This window comes from Tupaia chinensis, unplaced genomic scaffold (genome assembly GCF_000334495.1).
Source record: "Tupaia chinensis unplaced genomic scaffold, TupChi_1.0 Scaffold000521_1, whole genome shotgun sequence".
In the NCBI taxonomy this organism is placed as follows: Eukaryota; Metazoa; Chordata; class Mammalia; order Scandentia; family Tupaiidae; genus Tupaia; species Tupaia belangeri.
In genome coordinates, this window is record NW_006160034.1 from 71,848 (window position 1) to 91,374 (window position 19,527).

A 19,527-nucleotide genomic window follows, 5' to 3' on the forward strand; every position below is an offset into this window, starting at 1 on the left:
CTTTATAAAGGGTATTAAGTCTAGCAAGTATAACATGTTCAAAATGGCTATAATCATCATTGTGTTATCCATAAAGCAGCAGATTTCATTTGGTCTCTTTAGATGGGATAAATTGGATTCTTTTTTCCCCCGGCTTGCAGTTTCGTTGTAGGACCAGATGTTTCGCAAATGCCACATGCTGAGCCTCCTATACCGAACGTAGCACCTGACCTTCTCTATAATTGACTAAAAATATTGATGTAATGGCATGGGTCTGATTGTGATTTATTAAAACCACTGCCGATCCCAGGCCAGCTGCCAGCATTGCAGCCCACTGATCGCGTGGCATTAGAAAAGCCATCAATAGTGAAACAAAATAAATGACATTAATGGGAAAGTATTAGGCCCTGTGTAGCCGTGGCTACAAGCAAATTATGTGGATTCCAAAGGAGGGTCGAAATAAATTTAAAAAAAAAAAAAAAAAGCCACAAATGAAATTTCTAAATACCTTAATACAATTGAACGAAAAGACAAAATGCTGCTATAACTCTTGAGATGAAACACAAAGAAATTCCACGTACAATAATTTAATCCTCTTTACCAAATTTTGCTCGTTGTGCCTGTTTCTTTGAACGGGCACGGGAAAGTTAAACGCATTACGGCGGCCGGATGACTCTGATGTGTCTCTAATGCCACTTCCGTTTTCTGGAATTATGCTAAGTGGAGAACAAAGTATCTGTGTTATTCCCATTTATTACAACCATGTCCATAATTCACAAGCTGATTATGCAGGCCTCATACAAGGGAAATCAGGGAAGTTCCCCGCTGTCGGAGAACAGAGGGCCAGCCTGCGTTCTAGCCAACTGCATTTTCTTACATTTTGAGCTACCGAAAAGGGGCGGCGAGATCTACTACAAATTCGCTTTCATGGGAATGACAGGACTATTTCAAAATAATTAAATAAAAGACACGAGGGGGCAACCAGGTGCTCCAATTAAGGAACAGCTGAGTGTGACACAGAATTAAACGCAGTAACAAAGAACTACCAACATGGAGGCGGTGTGCCTACATGCGCTTTTTAATAAAAGGTACCTGAGTTAGGAGATTTATGGACAGAAAAGTACCAGTTCGCTCATATTAATTCTCTTTTCAGGGACATCACCCTTGTTGGTGCTCTGAATTAAAAACGCACACATCACAAAGCTAACAGCTAAAGGGCAATTTGCATTTGGGAGGGAGAAGTACAAAGAACAAAAAAAAAATGCTCTGTTGGGTGGAATTTCAGAAAGATTAAAATTTCCGAATTTAATAGTGTCTGGCTGTATAGAGGAACAGAGTTGATGCCTTTGAAGGACTCTATTACAGAAACACTAATTATTTCTAGATAAATACACTTCACAGTCCATTTAGTCCTCCTAGATATTTTATGGCATTGAAATGACTTAAAAAAAAAAAACACTTGTTTCCATCCTGGAGGCGCAGGTACAGTGTGCTGTACACACAAAGGTACTAGGGATACTTCCAAAAGTTCATGGAAAATACAATTCTACTGTGAAGTGTATTTTGGCCTACAAAAAAAGTCTGAAACGCATGAATTTCTTGTTCATACTAAGATTTTCCATGAAATTTTGGAAGTCCACCTAATAGCGACCACTAGAAAGAATTTTGGTCATAAGTGACTCATGAAATATTTGGCTTAAGTCACTTAAAGGTTTCCGGCTTTTACATTGTCAAACTTCTTTTGTATGAAAAAAAATAATGATAACTTTAAAAACAATTCAACAATTATGTGTTGAGTTCCTAAAATGTGCGGTAACTCTCCATCCAAGTGGTACCCTAGTCTGTAAGTGCCTGATATCAACATGATCATGTAACACCAAAGTCAAATCAAAGCTCTAAAATCCTCTAGACAAGCCACACATACCCCGGGGCTTGTGGATTTTGCAAGAGAAAGCACCAGAGACCAGGAACCCAGGGACACTTGTCATTTCCGGACTACTCTCTGAATAGTTGTACCAGTTACACTTTACTACTGGAATAGAATTAAAACCGACCAACCAACAAACATCCTCTCTTTATTCTCTCCTTGGACCTGCATACCCAGTAATCCAATTAATTATATGTAAGTATTCTTTGTAATCAACATCACAAGATGTATCTACTCCGTATCAGTGAACACTTTTAACTCAATACAAAACCATCCTGTTAGAAGTAGACTTCAACTAAAAATTCTTCAAGTTTACCTATAGAAAAATTAAAAATTATTTTCTTTGTTTTTGAGAGGTTTTTACTACGGGGGCGGGGGGTGTGCTTGCCAGAAAGACAGAGAAACAGAAAGTGAGAAATCACCCCCCAGGGGGATGGCCACACCACAATCCCTTCTTCTCCATTCTCCTCTTGAGATCTTGGGCACACATGCACAATTGCCCGGTGTGAGTTTAAGCCACTGTGTCTGGGACTCGAACCGCAGTGGACTACATGGGGAGTTCAGTGACATAGCCATTACACCAACTGCTCATCATTTAAAATTATTTTCTTTTAAGCAGAAATTGCCTGAAGTTAATTTTGTTGCCTGTTATACACTTAAGTACTAAAAACACAGTGGGAAACTTAAAAAGAATATATAAGTAAATTATTAATATTTTCATTTTTCGTTGCCTTTTTTAAAAAATGCAGAAATAAGCAATGAAAGCATAGTTTTTGCTAACTGAAAATTATATACCTTTTTAATTAACATGAGTAAAAACCATCACAATATATTTGTAATTTTATAGTTGGTCTGAGTTCCTTAGTTCTAAATGATAATTTAATTATTTTGCTTCTACAAAGTACACTTAAGAAAACCATCCTCAGTTTAGTTATCTCAAAAGAAGGTAAATACACTGAACAAAAATTTAAATAAGTCTTTTGATCAACTTTATCATCAAGATCCTGCAATTTGTGACACAATAAGAAAAAAATGTATTTTGGGGGGCCAGCAGGTGGCATGGTGGTCAAAGGTGCTGGATTCCCACCCACATGGTTGATGGTGGTTTGAGTCCCAGACCTGGCGACTTGCTTTCTCCCTTTCCCTTTCTCTCTCTCAAGTCAAACTTAAAAAAATAACAAATGGAATTAAATAAATAATTTTTTTGTTAAAAAAAAAAAAAAAAGGAAGAAAGGAAAAAAATGTATTTTGGGGCCTCTATATGGCATAGTGGTTAAAGTACTGGACTCCCATATGACCAACCACAGTTCGAGTGTCAGACTTGGTAGTTTGCTTTCTCACTTCTCTCTCTCTCTCTCTCTACTGAATTAAAATAATAATAAATACAATTTTTTAAAAAGAAAAAACCTATTTAATTATGATTTCAAATTTATGTATGAAAAGATCAAAAGTAGAAAGAAACGAATCTTTTTTTTAAAAAAAATAAAGCGTATGTGCCTAAGTTCGGGCATAGGTATAGCTAATAAGATCGTTGACCTTAACTACTTCCCTTACCAATTTACTTTAAGATGATAGAAGCAAATAATCTTTTCGAAATAGTTGCGGGACCTGAAATACCTACAAAGATCTGTACCTCTACCCATCCTGACTTTCTCCTTCTACTTTGCTTTCAACTCAAAACACAAAATCAAATTGCTCTGTTCATCTGGCCTTGGTCACACCCAAAGCCATCTACCTAAAATCAGTGGCCAAGTCCTAAAGGTCCCCTTTACCTCACGGCAGAACTTCCCCAGGCTCCATGCTTGTCTGTGAGGATGTGGATGATTTTCTGGATTAGCTGAGTGGCTGTCACATGGTCTCGATATTTAGCTGCTCTTATCAGATGATCACACATCTTCTCATCCTCCCGCTTGTCTGCGGAATACTGGGCACACAGGGACTTGGGTAGAAAAAAGAAACATTAATTAATACTATAAAAAAAAAAATAAGGGGGGAAAATGCTTTAAAATACCTCATGAAATCATCTTGAGCATGAATCAAACCAACCAAAAATGTAAAGCTGGTTTTATAACCCTCATTACCCTGACAAAGATTTAATGGTCTGCTGTCTCGGGTGAACATCCCCTAGGAATGTATTTCTCTGACGTCAATCATAAGATACACTTAAAGTAGTTACCCTGTGAGCAGAGACCTGAACAACAAGAAGCTACATAGTTATGTAAGACCAGGGGCCCAGCCTCACACACACCATACGCACCATACGGCAGAGCTGGAAAGGTCTGGAGACATAGGGAGTGGGGATGTGTGGTGTGTAAAGAACTCGGAGAGGTGGGCAGTGGCTGCATCGTTTGAACTAAGCAGTTACAAGGAAGACCTCAGGGCTTATTCCAAGGTGACGGGATAGTAGAAGGTTTTAAGCAGTAGAGTGACACAGCAGAGTTACATTTTAAGTGATGACTGGGCCAGCAGGTGGCAGAGTGGCTGGGTGCAGGATTCGTGCATGGTCAACTGTGGTTCAGGTCCTGGACCTGGTGGCTCGAAACTCACAACAGGTGTGTCCGCTTGCAGGAAGACCTCAGGGCTTATTCCAAGGTGACGGGATAGTAGAAGGTTTTAAGCAGTAGAGTGACACAGCAGAGTTACATTTTAAGTGATGACTGGGCCAGCAGGTGGCAGAGTGGCTGGGTGCAGGATTCGTGCATGGTCAACTGTGGTTCAGGTCCTGGACCTGGTGGCTCGAAACTCACAACAGGTGTGTGCACTTGCCATGTCTAAAATGCTGAGAGGAGAACGGAGAAGGGATGTGGTGTGGCCATCTTCCCTGGGGTGGGGGTGATTTCTCACTTTCTCTCTCTCTCTCTCTCTCTCTCTCTCTCTATCCAGCAAGCACATGCACCTTGTAGCAAAAACCTAAAATCAACAACAAAACCAAAAAAATCACTACAGCTGCTATTTAGAGGCTAAAGTGGAATAGGAGAGCTGAAGAGGTGAGACTAGTAATGAGGCCACTGAAGAAGTTGAGAAATAAAAAAATAGCACACAACAGCAAACTGAGTTAGTTCTCAATAATTTCAGAAAATGAAACAGTTTGATCTTTTAAATTCAAGCTATACAAAATGAACAGTAGTAAGGGAAACGCCTAGGAGTTACTAAAAACGCAGAATCTCTTACCCACCCCAAACCTACTGAATGAGTATCTGGATTTTAGTGAGACCCACAGATGATGCACACTAATATTTGGAAAGAATTGTCTTTGGGCCAGCTGGTGGCATGGAAGTTAAGGCACTGGATCCCACATGGCCCACTAAGTGGTTGGAGTTCTGGACCCAGTAGCTTGGAAAACACTCCAGGTGTGGGTACATGCATGCCCAAAATTCTGAGAAGAGAATGGAGGAGAAGGGACTGCAGCAGGGTCATCTCCCCTGGGGAGTGCTCTCTCACTGTCTGTCTGTTTCTAGCCAGTGCATGTGCCCTCCAGAAATTAAACAATAAGTGAAAAAATTTTTAAAACTAAGCAAAGTACTATCTTAGAAATCATCAATTTTGCCCCCCAAGTAACAAACCTTATGATTCTTCTGAATCAGATACAGTAGTGAGTTTCCAAAATGCGTATTACCTTCCTTTTGACATTCACATCGTGTTTGTAAGACTACAGTTCATGCAATACATGGAATAAGGAACAGAGTGACGTGAGTTTGATCCTGCAGCCTATTCACAGGGGATACCAGGCTTTCCCCTTCACTTCCAAAGATAAGTCCAATGCACCCATCCATCGTACACGCACACACAGACAAGGTCTTGCACACGTAAGGCCAGTTCAGTCCGTGACAGTCCACACGCGTGGCAGCTGTTCCATAAGAAGCACACAGGCTACACCACAGAGCCTGGTGTGGACGAGGTCATATTGTCCTGTTCGTGAACGTTCACGACAAGATGAAACTGACTGCTTCTCAGAATGTATCCCTGTCATTCAGGAACACACCACCACACCTATACACAACACACGCATGTAAACTCTGAGCAGCAGCTCATGTGTGTGAGCACGGCAAGGACAGTGCAGTCACACGAATGAATAGAAGAGTGGGATGTGAAACATAAACCTGACGGAGGAACAAACATCACTATTTGATGTGGGACACGGGTTGTCGCCTGCCCGCCTACTCTGTGCCGGGTGACAGGTTGCTGCCACACACCTTCCCACCACTGATCTGGTAACGAATGAGAGTTCCGGTGGTCCCAGTCCCATCAGGGTAAAAATCACACCCACACTGATTTCGTTGGCTCAAATCAGATTTTTAACAGATATTTTTTAGCAGAGGATTTTTTCCTACCTAGCTTAGGAAAGGCAATTGAATGTAAATGGTGCATTAAGAGGAAAGCTCAGGTTTTTAGTGGATCATTCCCTCCTTTCTCTCAGGGATTAAAAGAGGGGGAAAAAAATTTACCATGAGAGAAGTGAGCCTGACAATAAAGCCAAAACCAAAAAAGAGCAGAATTGTGAGAATTATAGAAAAACAGAGCTTCTTCCAGGAGGAATCAAAGCCCTACGGGGTCCTTAGGAAGGTCATGATGCACTTTTGCATAATGAAACAGAAAAATATGTTAGGACCTTCCCAACAACCAAAGAGATCAGGCAAATCCTAAAGACCAAGTTAGGTCCAGACTCTCTTTTAACAAAAGCTGATTCGCTTCCACTCACTGTACGCCAGGAGGAATTGGGTTTTCTGTTCCTTACACCAACAGCAGCCCGACAGATCCAGCGTAAATGTGCATGCCTAAGAAATCAAATGTCTTACTCGGCATGAAACACTGCGCTAGAGTCCTAGGAAATTAATACTGAATGCGATTGAAAACATAAACTATTTTTGAATGGGAAGAAAAGAGAACCTTAAAGCAGAGGCAAGACAGAAAACCAGGGCTCCGTTTCGAGAAGAGGAAAGAAAGTTTGACCAATGTACAAAATACAGGTGGGGAAGTGTAGTAGACGGAAGACATGTTAGAATGCAGAATGACAACAGAGAAGAGGCACTAAGAGCCACAGTTAATATGGACGAACAGCAGACTGGGGAGCAAACAGCAACCCAATTACAGCATCATCCTTGCAAATATCACCTGCCAGTTTGGGGTAACTCATTCATTTACCTCTTTAAGTCTACATTTCTTCATCAGCAAAATGAGGGGATGACAAGAGCTGAAAGAATGTATTAACTAGATTTTATGCAACATCTGAGAGAGCGCTTAAAAGTACTTGAGTAACGGCTGGCAGGTAGCATGATGGTTAAGACAATGACTCCCACATGGTCCATTGCAGTTCAAGTCCCAAACCTGGTGGCTTGCTTTCTCACTTTCTATTGCAGTTCAAGTCCCAGACCTGGTGGCTTGCTTTCTCACTTTCTTTCTCTCTCTGGTCAAATATAAAAAATAATAAAATAAAAATTTTTTTTGGGGGGGAGAGGTTTTTTGCTATAGGGTATGTGCGCTCACTAAAAAGAGAAAGCGAGAAATCACCCCCCGACAGGGATGGCCACGCCGCAATCCCTTCTCCTCCATTCTCCTCTAGGGATCTTGGGCATGCATGCACATGTGCCCTGAGTGAGTTTAAGCCGCTGGGTCCAGGACTTGAACCGCAGTTGACTACATGGGAGTCCAGCAACATGGCCAATTACACTAACTGCTGATCCCAAAAGAATTCTTTTTTTTAAAAGTACTTGAGTATAACCTTTAAGAGATGTACATTTTTTAAATATAAACATTGATATAGGAAAAATAAGTCAAATTAGGACCTAGATAAGTTTATAACAAACTAAAGGTAAACACCATACATTGTATTTTTTAAAAAGATTTGAGCCAAACCAACCACAGGAGAGTACAGTCTGTTAAAAATCTGATTTGAGCAAAGAAAGCAAGAAAATGACTAAGGAACACCTGAAAGGGCAAGTAGTTTAAATGAAGATAACCAGGGAATGATTCCATAATAACAAAACCGTCAACTGATAGGTGCTATTTTCAGAGATGCACTCAGGAACTAAGACGTGTCCCGCAGGGTTACTTCGTATCTCTCCCAAGCACACACAGAACTAACAGGATACAGAGAGGTGGGCAGACCCTCGCAGCCTTCTCTCCTTTCACCACTCCCTACTGTACCCGCCATTTGTCCTTGTCTACCTTCATCTGATAAGAACAAATCCCAATTATTGATGGAATTCGAAAAACCACTGGTCTCTGTACTCTTCCCAAGCCCCACACACCTTCACACTAAACGGAACTAGGAGTACCAGAAAAAGACACTACCGAAGAGCCTGTCGTGTCCACCCTGCATCAATATAGGAATAATTTAACTTCACCCCATTATATTTGGAAACCATTGGATAGCTGTTCAAGTTTACTTGAAAAGACGTGATTCTAGAGAACAAGGTCACAAGGTAAGCTGAACGGTAAAATGGCGTAAAGTGGTCTCTAATGGGTCCTCCTTTACAATTCCAACAGCAACTTTTCATATCTGACATAAAATCCATCGATATAAATCACATTAAAGGGCTATTCTTTCCTGATTATCAATCTCTGTCTCTTTGTGGAACATTAGAGTCACATTTAACCCGAAAACATGATAAAAGGAAACCGATAAAAATGTTTTGTAAAGGTATGATGAACCTGTATCTATTTTTTAAAACGTCTTTAAAATGTAATTCGAAATCGTTCTTATTTTAAAAACAGTAACAAGTCCATGAATGGCATATCATTCAAAGTCAAGTACAGATGAGAACTATGTGTTTTAACATCAAATACGTGTGAGTTATCAGTGGTACAAATATGTGAATATGTGTTTGTGTTTAGAAGCTGGATGGAGGTACACTAAGAGACCCTATCAAAAAAAAAAGTAATTTATAAATAAAATAAAAGATCAGACCTAAAACTTAATTCAACTTTATTTTAGGCAGAATTCCTTGTACCTTAGATGAATTTTTCTGTTTTTTTCTTCAAGTAAACAAGGTATAATATCACAACATGACCACAAAAATATTTAAATCTAAAAGAAAATAAATAAGCATCTTGGGAATTAATAACTGTCTCTTTTTTTTTTCTTTTTTTGAGAAAGAGATTTTTGCTATGGGATGTGTGTACTCTCCACACAGACAGAGAGATAGAGAGACAGAAAGCAAAAAAATCACCCTGTAGGGGGGATGGGCATGCTGCAATCCCTTCTCCTCCATTCTCCTCTTAGGATTTTGAACACGCATGCACACAGCACACACACCTGTCATGAATTTCAAATCACCAGGTCTGGGACTCAAACTGCAGTTGGCCATGTGGGAGTCCAGCATTGTAACCACTACCCCATCTGCTGGTCCCACAACTCACTGTCTTTGAACCTAAGATTTACTACTATAGAATTAATAAGCTAAATATAAGATAAATAAATCTTCTTCTTAGAAGACATTCTTGAAGTAAAAAACTAAAGCGAAAAACAATTTAGTATGGATCTGTAATTCAAGTTACTACTTTTGACTCTTTAAATGTAAATATGGAAAAAGAAATAATACTATATTTAAATCTTCCTTTCCACATGTCATAGCGCTCCCTAAAATTACCTGTCCTTTGCACAAAAGATCAGAGTGAGGTTAAAATTAAGAAGATTCTTGGGCACCAGCAGGTGGCGTGGTGGTTAAGGTGCTGGACACTCCCACATGGCTGACCACGGTTCAAGTCCTGGACCTGGTAGCTTGCTTTCTCACTTTCTCTTTCTCTCTCTCTCTCTCTCTCTCTCTCTCTTGTTCTGTGTTCTGTCGTTTTTTTTCTCTCTTGGCTGTGTCACTGGACTCCCACGTAGTTGACCACGGTTCACGTCCCGGACCCGGTGGCTTAAACTCACACCAGGCGCATGTGCGTGTGTGCCCAAGATCCCAAGAGGAGAATGGAGGAGAAGGGATTGTGGCGTGGCCATCCCCCTGGGGGGTGATTTCTTGCTTTCTGTCTCTCTGTCTCTCTCTCTCTTTGTCTGGCGAGCACACACGCCCTATAGCAAAAACCTCTCCAAAAAAGAAAATGAATGAATAAATTAAATTAAATTAAATAAACCTTTTAAAAAAATTTGAGGAGATTCCTCTGGTTTGTTCCTGTCACTGATCTGACCACCTTCCTTGGTGGTCAGGCGTTTTTTTCCTGCCTTCATTATTTATTTCCCATTATGAAATGGTGGCACTTCCCCAAGGATTTACCAAATACCTCTTGGCAGTATCACCCACTCTCGCATCACCTATCATCAATTCAAGTCTAGCTTTTAACTTTGCATATCTGATTCCACACTTTTATCTGTAGGATAATCTCTACTTGTCCAATTAGTACCTAAAATTAAAAATATATAAAACCAAACCTACCATCTTCATCCTAAACATGCTATTACATTTGAGGGGGCACATTTTTCTACTTCTTGTTTTTTGAGACTTCTCAACTTTCATTTCATATCGCATACATTCTATCTCAAAAAATGTCCTAATCATTCTTATCACTCTTTATTAGTCTACAACTCACCTCTTGAAATCATCTTTAATTGGCCTCTTATAAACAGTCTCAGAATTATTTCTAGAAAATTTTTAGTCCAGTGCAGACATATTTGTATACTCTGTCTCCAAGAGAGTGCATGACTAGTCTAAATACTGAAAAATTAGGATAAAATGCTAATGTCTAAAATGTGTGGCTTGGGAACCAGCAGTTAGCGTAATGGCTATGTCGCTGGACTCCCACGTAGTTGACCGCAGTTCGTGTCCTGGACCCGGTGGCTTAGAACTCACGCTGGGCACGTGTGCATGCGTGCCCAAGATCCTGAGAGGAGAATGGAGGAGAAGGGATTGCGGCGTTACCATCCCCCCTGGGGGGTGATTTCTCGCTTTCTCTCTCTATGTCTCTCTCTGTCTGTCTGGCGAGCGCATGTGCCCTATAGCAAAAAAAACTCTCAAAAACATACACTAAAATGTGTGGCTTGTAATTTACACATGTGGTCCATTTTCTCTCATGGCACCTGCCTATACAGCCTATATTCCAGACACATTGGATTTTATGCTACTCCCCAAATTTTCTTACATAACAGGAAAGAAATATGATTTTATGACAGCTTTGGGGGGGAAAGAGGCTATTTTGAGGAGATGATGGCTAAGACTTAATGGACAAAGAAAGTGATATAGGGAAAAAATCTAGAAACAAAGATACTTTTGATTCTTTGGTCAAATGCATAGAGTAAAATGCCATTTAAACACTTTTCAAGAAAATTGGAAATGAAAAATTTCACTTCCAAATAACATAGATCAAAGATGAAATCATGAGGACAACTAGAAAAAAAACCCTGTAAAATCAGGTAAAGCAGCATTTAAAGGAAAATGTATAGCTTTACATGTATTAGAAAAAAGAAAATGGTCTATCAACAATGGAAACTTCGAAGATTTATGACCTAAACTTATATGAACAAGCAAACCAAACGTCAAATAAATGGAAAAAAAAAAAGATTAATTTGGGGAAAAAAACCCCCACAATTTTGGGACCAGCAGTTAGCGTAATGGCTAGGTCTCTGGACTCCCATGTAGTCGACTGCAGTTTGAATCTTGGACCCGGTGGCTTAAACTCATGCTGGGCGTGTGTGCGTGCGTGCCCAAGATCCTGAGAGGAGAATGGAGGAGAAGGGATTGCAGCGTGGCCATCCCCCCTGGGGGGTGATTTCTTGCTTTCTATTTCTCTGTCTCTCTCTGTCTTTCTGGCGAGCACACTTGCCCAATAAGAAAAAAATCTCTCAAAAAAAAAACAAAAAACAAAAAAACACAAATTTTAAAAAAGCTGTAGAGAAAAACTGTTAGCTGGTTCTTTGATGATATGAACAAAATTAATAATAATTAATAAACATTTAGTTCCAGAACAAAGAGGAGAGAAAGAGGGAAGAGCCTGATGGGGGTGCAGCAGTTAACATGATGCTCTGAGAAGCAGACCGACCCAGACAGCTCGCAGATTCTCATCTGACAACCTCCTTGGGTGTGCCAGGCACGTGTGTGCACCTGCCCCAGGCTGGTGGGGGCTGGGATGGACTGCTGAGTCAGGACCCTGTCAGGGTTACCCATCTCTCCGTATTTCTCTCTCAATCATGAAATAAATAGATATTAAATAAAAGTAATACATGGGTGGGTGAAAGGAACCATAAAAGAAAGGTACAAGCATAAAACATTGATAGAGTTCATCAGAATGTCTAATACCTGCATGTTAAAAGAGACCATTGATCAAATAAAAAGGTAAGTCAGAATTGAGAAAAAATATCCACCAAACAACTTCTTCAAAAGATACCTAAAGAATTCTTCCAACATAGTAAGATAAATAACCCAATTCAAATAATGTATAAGGATTTGGGACCAGCAGATGGCATAATGGTTATATCGCTGAACTCCCATATAGTCAACCGCAGTTCGAATCCTGGACTGGTGGCTTAAAACTACATCGGGCGTGTGTGTATGAGTGGCCAAAATCCCGAGAGGAGAACGGAGGAGAAGGGACTGAAGCATGGTCATCACCCTGGGCATGATTTCTCCCTTCTGTATTTCTGTCTCTCCAGTTGAGTACACGTGTCCTATAGCAAAAATCTCTCTCAAAAATTAAAAAAAAAAAAAGATTTGAACATATACTTCACAAAAGATATACAAAGGGGTATTAATAAACACATGAGAAGATACTTAGTGGGGAAATCCGAATAAGAATCACAATAAACGATCATTCCATACCCACTGGAAGTGGTTGAAATTAAAACGATCAACAACACCAAGTACTGACAGGGATGTGCCATAACTGGAACTCATACCCATCTTGCTGGCTGGGTGCAAATTTCACAAATGCGTGAGAAGATGGTTTGGCAGTTTCTAGTGAGTTTAAACAGATCCCTGCTCTGTAGCTAGCAATTCCACTCCTGGCTCTATCTACACAATGAATAAGAACACACTCCCACATGAATAACTTGAAAGAAAATACCACAGGATTTTTAGTCATAAGAAGCAAACATTGGAGCTAATCCAATACCTGCCTATAGACCAAGTGGCACTATGCAGCCATAAAAAGAAATGAATTTTCTTCTTCATCTCTCCATCCTGTTGGGATTTTAGACATGAATGCCTGCATGCACACAACATATTTTTCAAGTTTCTGGGACAGGAATTCAAATTGCAACCAGCCATGGGGGACCTGCCTCCCTTAACTACTACGATAAGAGGCTGGCCGACTGTTTGATGTTAATTAAACAATTAAAGTGCATTAGTTTGAGGACTAGCAGGTGGCATAATGGTTACATTGCTGGACTCGCACATAATCAACTGTGGTTTGAGTCCCAGACCCAGCAGTTTAAAACCCACATGGGGCACATGTGTGTGTGTGCCCAAGATCCCAAGATGAGACTGGAGGAGAAGGGATGGTGACATGGCCATTTTTCTGTCTCTCTGTTTCTGGTAAGCAAATGTGCCCGATGGCAACGATGTCTCAAAAAAAAAAAAAAGTGTGTTGGTTTTACATGTTTTGTATTTAAGACTTCTAAGTATTTTAAAGAAACATATACATGGTCATGTCACATAGAGGTTCTCTCTCTTCCTCCCTTCTTTTAAGAGCACATGGGACCAGCAGTTAGCTTAATGCCTATGTTGCTAAACTCCCAAGTAGCAACGGTTCGGGTCCCAGACCCAGAGGCTTAAACTCACACCGGGTGCATGCGCATGTGTACCCAAGATCCTGAGAGGAGAATGGAGGACAAGGGATTGCAGTGTGGCCATCCCTCCTGGGGAGGAGGTGTGATTTCTTGTTTTCTATCTCTCTGTCTCTCTGTTTCTGGTGTGCGCACACGCCATATAGCAAAACAATACTGTCCAAAAACAACAACAACAAAAATCAGAAAGTAATGACATGTGAAATAAAAAGGAAATTCTCCCTTTTCTTAACTCTTCCCTGTTGGACAGTCTACTACAGAAGTAGTGGCTGTTCAGAGTAAGACTACATTTCCCAATAACGGGAATCGAACCACATCGCTCCATGGCAGGATGTGCAGGCCTACTCTCTCTGACAGAGCTTCGCACGGAGTCTGACGTGGTACATCCAGTACACGTAACTTCTGCTAAACACCTTCCGTGTGCTATTTTCCTTCTCGGCTTCTTTCAAAATAACCTACCTTATAAGTCACTTGTCTCATTAGACACCATTTAAAAGGGAAATCACCTGATGGACAACATATGAAGAAGCGTCTCACTATTTCATTTTCGGAGGTCTTTGTACTTAATCCCTTACCTCAGATGTAAAGTCTAATCTTTAAAAAAATAAAAAAGCAAAAGCTATCTACAGCAACCGTAGAAAGACTCCTAAGAAAGACTTATAAACAAAAGTCAACCAATGACAATGTGTGACAGCCACCTTTAATTCTGAAGGGATTCCTCTGTCATGCAACGCCTCTCGGTATTGATTTCTCCCAGCATGAGAAAGCCTAAGCCAGTGAAACAGATACAGCGGCCTCCTCCTGCCCCCATAACAGCATTCAAGGTTAAGACAGGCAGGACACTTATCAAAGTCCCTCTTCCATTTCTTCAGGCTTTAATGGACTGGATGCACCGTGTTAGGTTCTTATCTCTACAAATGTTATTTTCAAATGATTTTAAGATTAATACAGGTTCTAATCTTTTACTTTGGACTTTCAATAAAAAAAAAATCTTGTTTCACATTGCTTTAATATAGTATGTATAAAAACAATCAAAAGCTCTAAAGGGCTATTTCCATTTGCGGGTCAAATCCACACATCATATTATGGTTTTGTTATTTTATTACTTCATTAGAGTACTTACTATCAACCAAGCCCCACCAAATCCTTAGTTCGACACCTAAACACTTTCCAAAAAGACAAGCTGAATTCTTCAACAATGCCTGCACACATCATACATCCGTTTGATAAAATGAAGCAAGCTGGTATCAGCAGTCAATGAAATTAACATGGAATTTAAACAATGGACAGTGCTGAACTCAAATTATTATATTTTTAAAAATCATAACATGAGAGGTAAATGGACCATCACATAAGATTTTACATATATAAATATATATGTATACCTGCAGATAATACTAAAAAGTTTTAATTTCTTGATATTTACTTTTTACTAATGTGTAAGAGATGGATCTCGGTAAATCCTATCACTTTAATGTACCATACTTAACCTAACCAGTAGATTTTTTTTTTTTAAAAGAATGATTTTATTTAACTTTATTTATTTATTTTTAAATTTGACCAGAGAGGGACCGAGAGAGAGACAGAGAGAGACAGTGAGAAAATAAGCCGCCATGTCAGGGTCTAAACCTCGGTGAGCCATGTGGAAGTCTAGTCGCCTTAACCACCACGCCACCTGCTGGCCCCGCCAGTAGATTTTTTTTTTTTTAATTTAAATTTCTTTTTAAAGCATAAAAAACTAGGGTCTCTTACTTGTATCAGTAATGTCTCTTACTTAAATGATTAAATATATTCACTATCACAAGTATGTAAATTTGGTACTTAAATTTCAAATAAATGAAGTTCGAGAACGAGCGTGAGAACAAGAAAAATGCAGTTAATTCAATCTTATAAAAAACCATAATTTACACTGTAGTTAAAAGCACAAGTTCTAGACAGACCATTCGAGTTTAAATCTCGGCTGGAACACAGTCATGCTTGGCCGAATTACTTAAAACTCTGAGTCTCGGTTTCCTTTATAAAAAAGGAGACAATGTCAAGTCTTTCAGGCAGTTCAAGTAAGAACAGGCCTGAACAGGCCTTCTGCAATAGCACCTCGCATTTATTATCAGCTTAGCTGAGACGCTACCAAAATGTACAGCAAACCGTCCCCTTCTTCCAGCATCTCAGTATGATCGATTCCAATCACCACTGTACGAGGGAACTGCTCCAGGCCCATGTATGGTATGTTTGGGAGGAGAGAGGAGAAGCTATTCCGAATCAAAAACACCTTCATCAAAAAGGCTGATGAAGATGAAAGGGCTGTTTAAGATACAAAAAATAAATTACACCAAGATAAACAGACAAAAAAATAAGAGCAGGTGCAAATAAATATCTTTTATTAAAGATAAAGACAGAAATAATGGAACAAGACATGTAAGAGCCCTCCCTTTTTAAATATGCTCACACATACTCTTATTTTCCTTATGTTTAACCCATTTACTTCATAAAGAAGTTATTTCTTAAAAGTTTAGATAAATCCTATAAAGCAGTAACTAAAATTCCTGTCTCCATAGACCACTGTTACCCAAAACCGCTACACCTTCTTTCACTCCTATTCAAATACACTGCTAACAGAGACCGCTTCAAAACGCATCTGATTGGGAACCAGCAGTTAGCGTAATGGCTATGTTGCTGGACTCCCACGTAGTCGACCGCGGTTCACGTCCCAGACCCGGTGGCTTAAAACTCACGCTGGGCGCATGTGCGTGCGTGCCCAAGATCCCGAGAGGAGAATGGAGGAGAAGGGATTGCGGCGTGACCATCCTCCCTGGGGGGTGATTTCTCGCTTTCTGTCTCTATGTCTCTCTCTGTCTGTCTGGCGAGCGCACGCACCCTATAGCGAAAACCTCTCCAAAAAAAAAAAACGCATCTGATTATCAACTGTCTTTTAGGCAATGTTTCTCAAGCTGTCTGTAGAGAAGGACCAGTTTTTGTTTTTGACTTTTTTAAGTGCATTGAGGACTTACGCTTTTTCTTCTTTTTTTTTTTTTTCTTCTTTTTTTTTTTTTTTTGGAGAGATTTTCACTGTAGGGCGCGTGCGCTCGCCAGACAGACAGAGAGAGACATAGAGACAGAAAGCGAGAAATCACCCCCCATGGGGGATGGTCACGCCGCAATCCCTTCTCCTCCATTCTCCTCTTGGGATCCTGGGCACGCACGCATATGCGCCCGGCGTGAGTTTTAAGCCACCGGGTCCGGGACACGAACCGCAGTTGACTACGTGGGAGTCCAGCGACATAGCCATTACGCTAACTGCTGGTTCCCAGGACTTACGCTTTTTCAAAACGATCAGCACTGTGTGACATTCAAGCTGTAAGTTTCTACGTACTCAATTTCTGTACGCTTCTCTCCTTGGGCAGCTAACAAACAACTTAGCCAACAGACCGCATCTACCTAGCCCTGTACAGAAGGTAAGTAACTACTTTAATCAACTGCAGTACTGCCATCTTGCACAGTATGATAAAATACTTGCAATGTAAAATAAAATACCTTGCATTATAAAAGATCTTACATTCAGTGGTTTACTTTGTATTAACAAACCATACTCAGTGGTAGCCGGTACTCTAACTTCATGCGAGCAAATTCTAAGTAGTGTATAAAGTATACTATGAAGATATTTAATTAGCTTAGTTTCTTATCTACCTTTATCTCAAAAGGATGGCAGCTTTCCTACTAACACATGATCTGTTGATTAGTAAGGTAATTATATATTTTTTTTCTTTTTTTGGAGAGGTTTTAGCTATAGGGCGCGTGTGCTCACCAAACAGAGAGAGACACAGAGAGACAGAAAGCGAGAAATCACCCCCCAGGGAGGATGGTCATTCTCCTCTTGGGATCTTGGGCATGCACGCACACACGCCCAGAGCGAGTTTAAGCCACCGGGTCCGGGACTCGATGGGACTACATGGGACTCGATGGGACTACATGGGAGTCCAGCGACATAGCCATTATGATATCTGCTGGTCCCAGTAAGGTAATTATAAATCAAAAGCTTAAACAGAGACTTGACATACCTCTCAATATATTCAGATCTTTACTTGGAAAAGATTTTTTTAAAGTATTATTTTATTTACCTTAACTTAATTAATTAATTAAAATTTGACCAGAGAGAGACAGAGCGAGAGAGAGAGAGAGAGAAAATGAGAAAGCAAGCCATCAAGTCTGGCACTCAAACCATGTTCAGCTATGTGGAAGTCCAGTGCACTTAACCACCACACCACCTGTTGGCCAAGTGTAAGAAGATAATGGAGAAAAAAATATTCTTCAGTTTGGATTCAATTTGATCAACAATTCCCACAGGGATGAGGTCAGGTTTTCCTATGCTATGAACCTTTTACTTTTTCTAGCGTTTCAGCTTTAGTATTCAGTAGCTTTTACTGCTATTTGAGGCCAGAGAAACATCATTCAACAATTTTCAAACAAAGACTTATCAGTTAGCTTTTTATTATTCTTATTTTTTTTCATTTTTGAAAATTTCTAGAAGGCACATGTGCTCAGTGAAGTGGGAGATAAAGCAATCCCCCTGCCCCCAAAGGGAATGGCCATGCTGCAATGCCTTCTCCCCTATTCTCTTCTTGGGATTTTGGGCATGCACGCACACATGTGTTTTACAAACCAGTGGGTTCAGGATTTGAATCATGCAGTCATGTAAGATCCAGTCGCCCAACCACCACACCACTGACTGGCCCATCGGGTCACTGGCCCAGTGGTCTTCCTGTGCCCCAGCAATGGCAGTTCCTTCAGTTTCATGAATAGTTCTGCAAATTATTTCTTTTTAAATGTGTGTGTATATATATATATGTTCTCTCTCACTCTCTCCATGTGTGTGTGTGTGTGTGTATGATTTGTTCAAAAGTTAGTCACCATAGACTCAGAGTAAAAAATGTCATGAGCCCATCCCAGACCCTGCTCATTGTCTAAAAGCTAAAACGCCAAGCAATACAAGGTAAAATACAACCTGAAGGGCTCTCTAACCATAGTGCACTTCTGACTAAATATGCCAGACCTTGGAAGGAAACAGAAACATTACTTTATAGCCCAGTTTAGTGAATTCAGAACATACAAGGTAAACTGGGCTGGGAATGTCCCCACAAGGATTTGCTGATACCATCATCCCTTAAGCTGGGGCAGGAGAAACGGGTAACCTCAGACAGGGGTCAGAACCCACAGGTTCCTCTAGGACTGACAGCAGGTGGACTTGGAGGCCTGCAGGAATAGGGCTGCAGGAGCTCTCACTGTGGGGAGCTGAACCAGCCCCTGCAACACGACAAAGGGACACAGGCTGGGGAGCGCCAGACCTAAGGGGCAAAAGAAAACCTCCTAGACAGGAGCGTCTCCTGTGAATTTCAGGAGATGCAATCTCTGGTATTAAATTCTATTTTCCCTTTCTACATTGCTATGCCCTTTTTTAATTGCTAGGTCCAAAAAGGTAAAAGGAAAAGTCCAGACCCATGCTTTGAGCAATCTGGTGAAGAAAAACACAGCTACTGCCAGAAAAAGCCATCATCTGATGGTAAGAGAGCTTGCAGAGCCCTGGCACTGCTGTATCCGGCAGTATCTGGACAGGAGGCCTAAGGAGAGGTGAGAGTCCCAGACTATTGTGGGAATGTAAGCATTACATGGATTTCCCCAGAGATCACCGAGAATAGAAAACAAAAACAAAACTCCATTATTGAACACTTAATACGGACTCACAGTAGTGGACACACTGCATTGATTAAGTCCCATTTGTCTCCACAAGACAGACAGAGGTGAGCATCGTTATTATCCTGATGGAAAGGTGAAGCAATGGGGTCTGCACTCACGCAGTTTAATAACAGAGCCAAGCAGGGCGTAAGGATCTCTGGATGAAAAGTCAGAGTTA

At 40.5% G+C, this 19,527-nt stretch overlaps 1 protein-coding gene across 1 annotated transcript in view; it reads right to left on the reverse strand.

Annotated features, from left to right (window-relative positions):
* Window positions 1-3,678: 3,678 nt before the first annotated feature.
* LOC102501723 (lipopolysaccharide-responsive and beige-like anchor protein) overlaps window positions 3,679-19,527 on the reverse strand; it is a gene marked incomplete at its 3' end in the record, with an annotated part of 350,771 nt that continues 334,922 nt past the window's right edge. Inside the window, 1 exon segment of the mRNA XM_027775072.1 lies at window positions 3,679-3,845. Coding sequence (XP_027630873.1) covers window positions 3,679-3,845 — 167 coding nt within the window.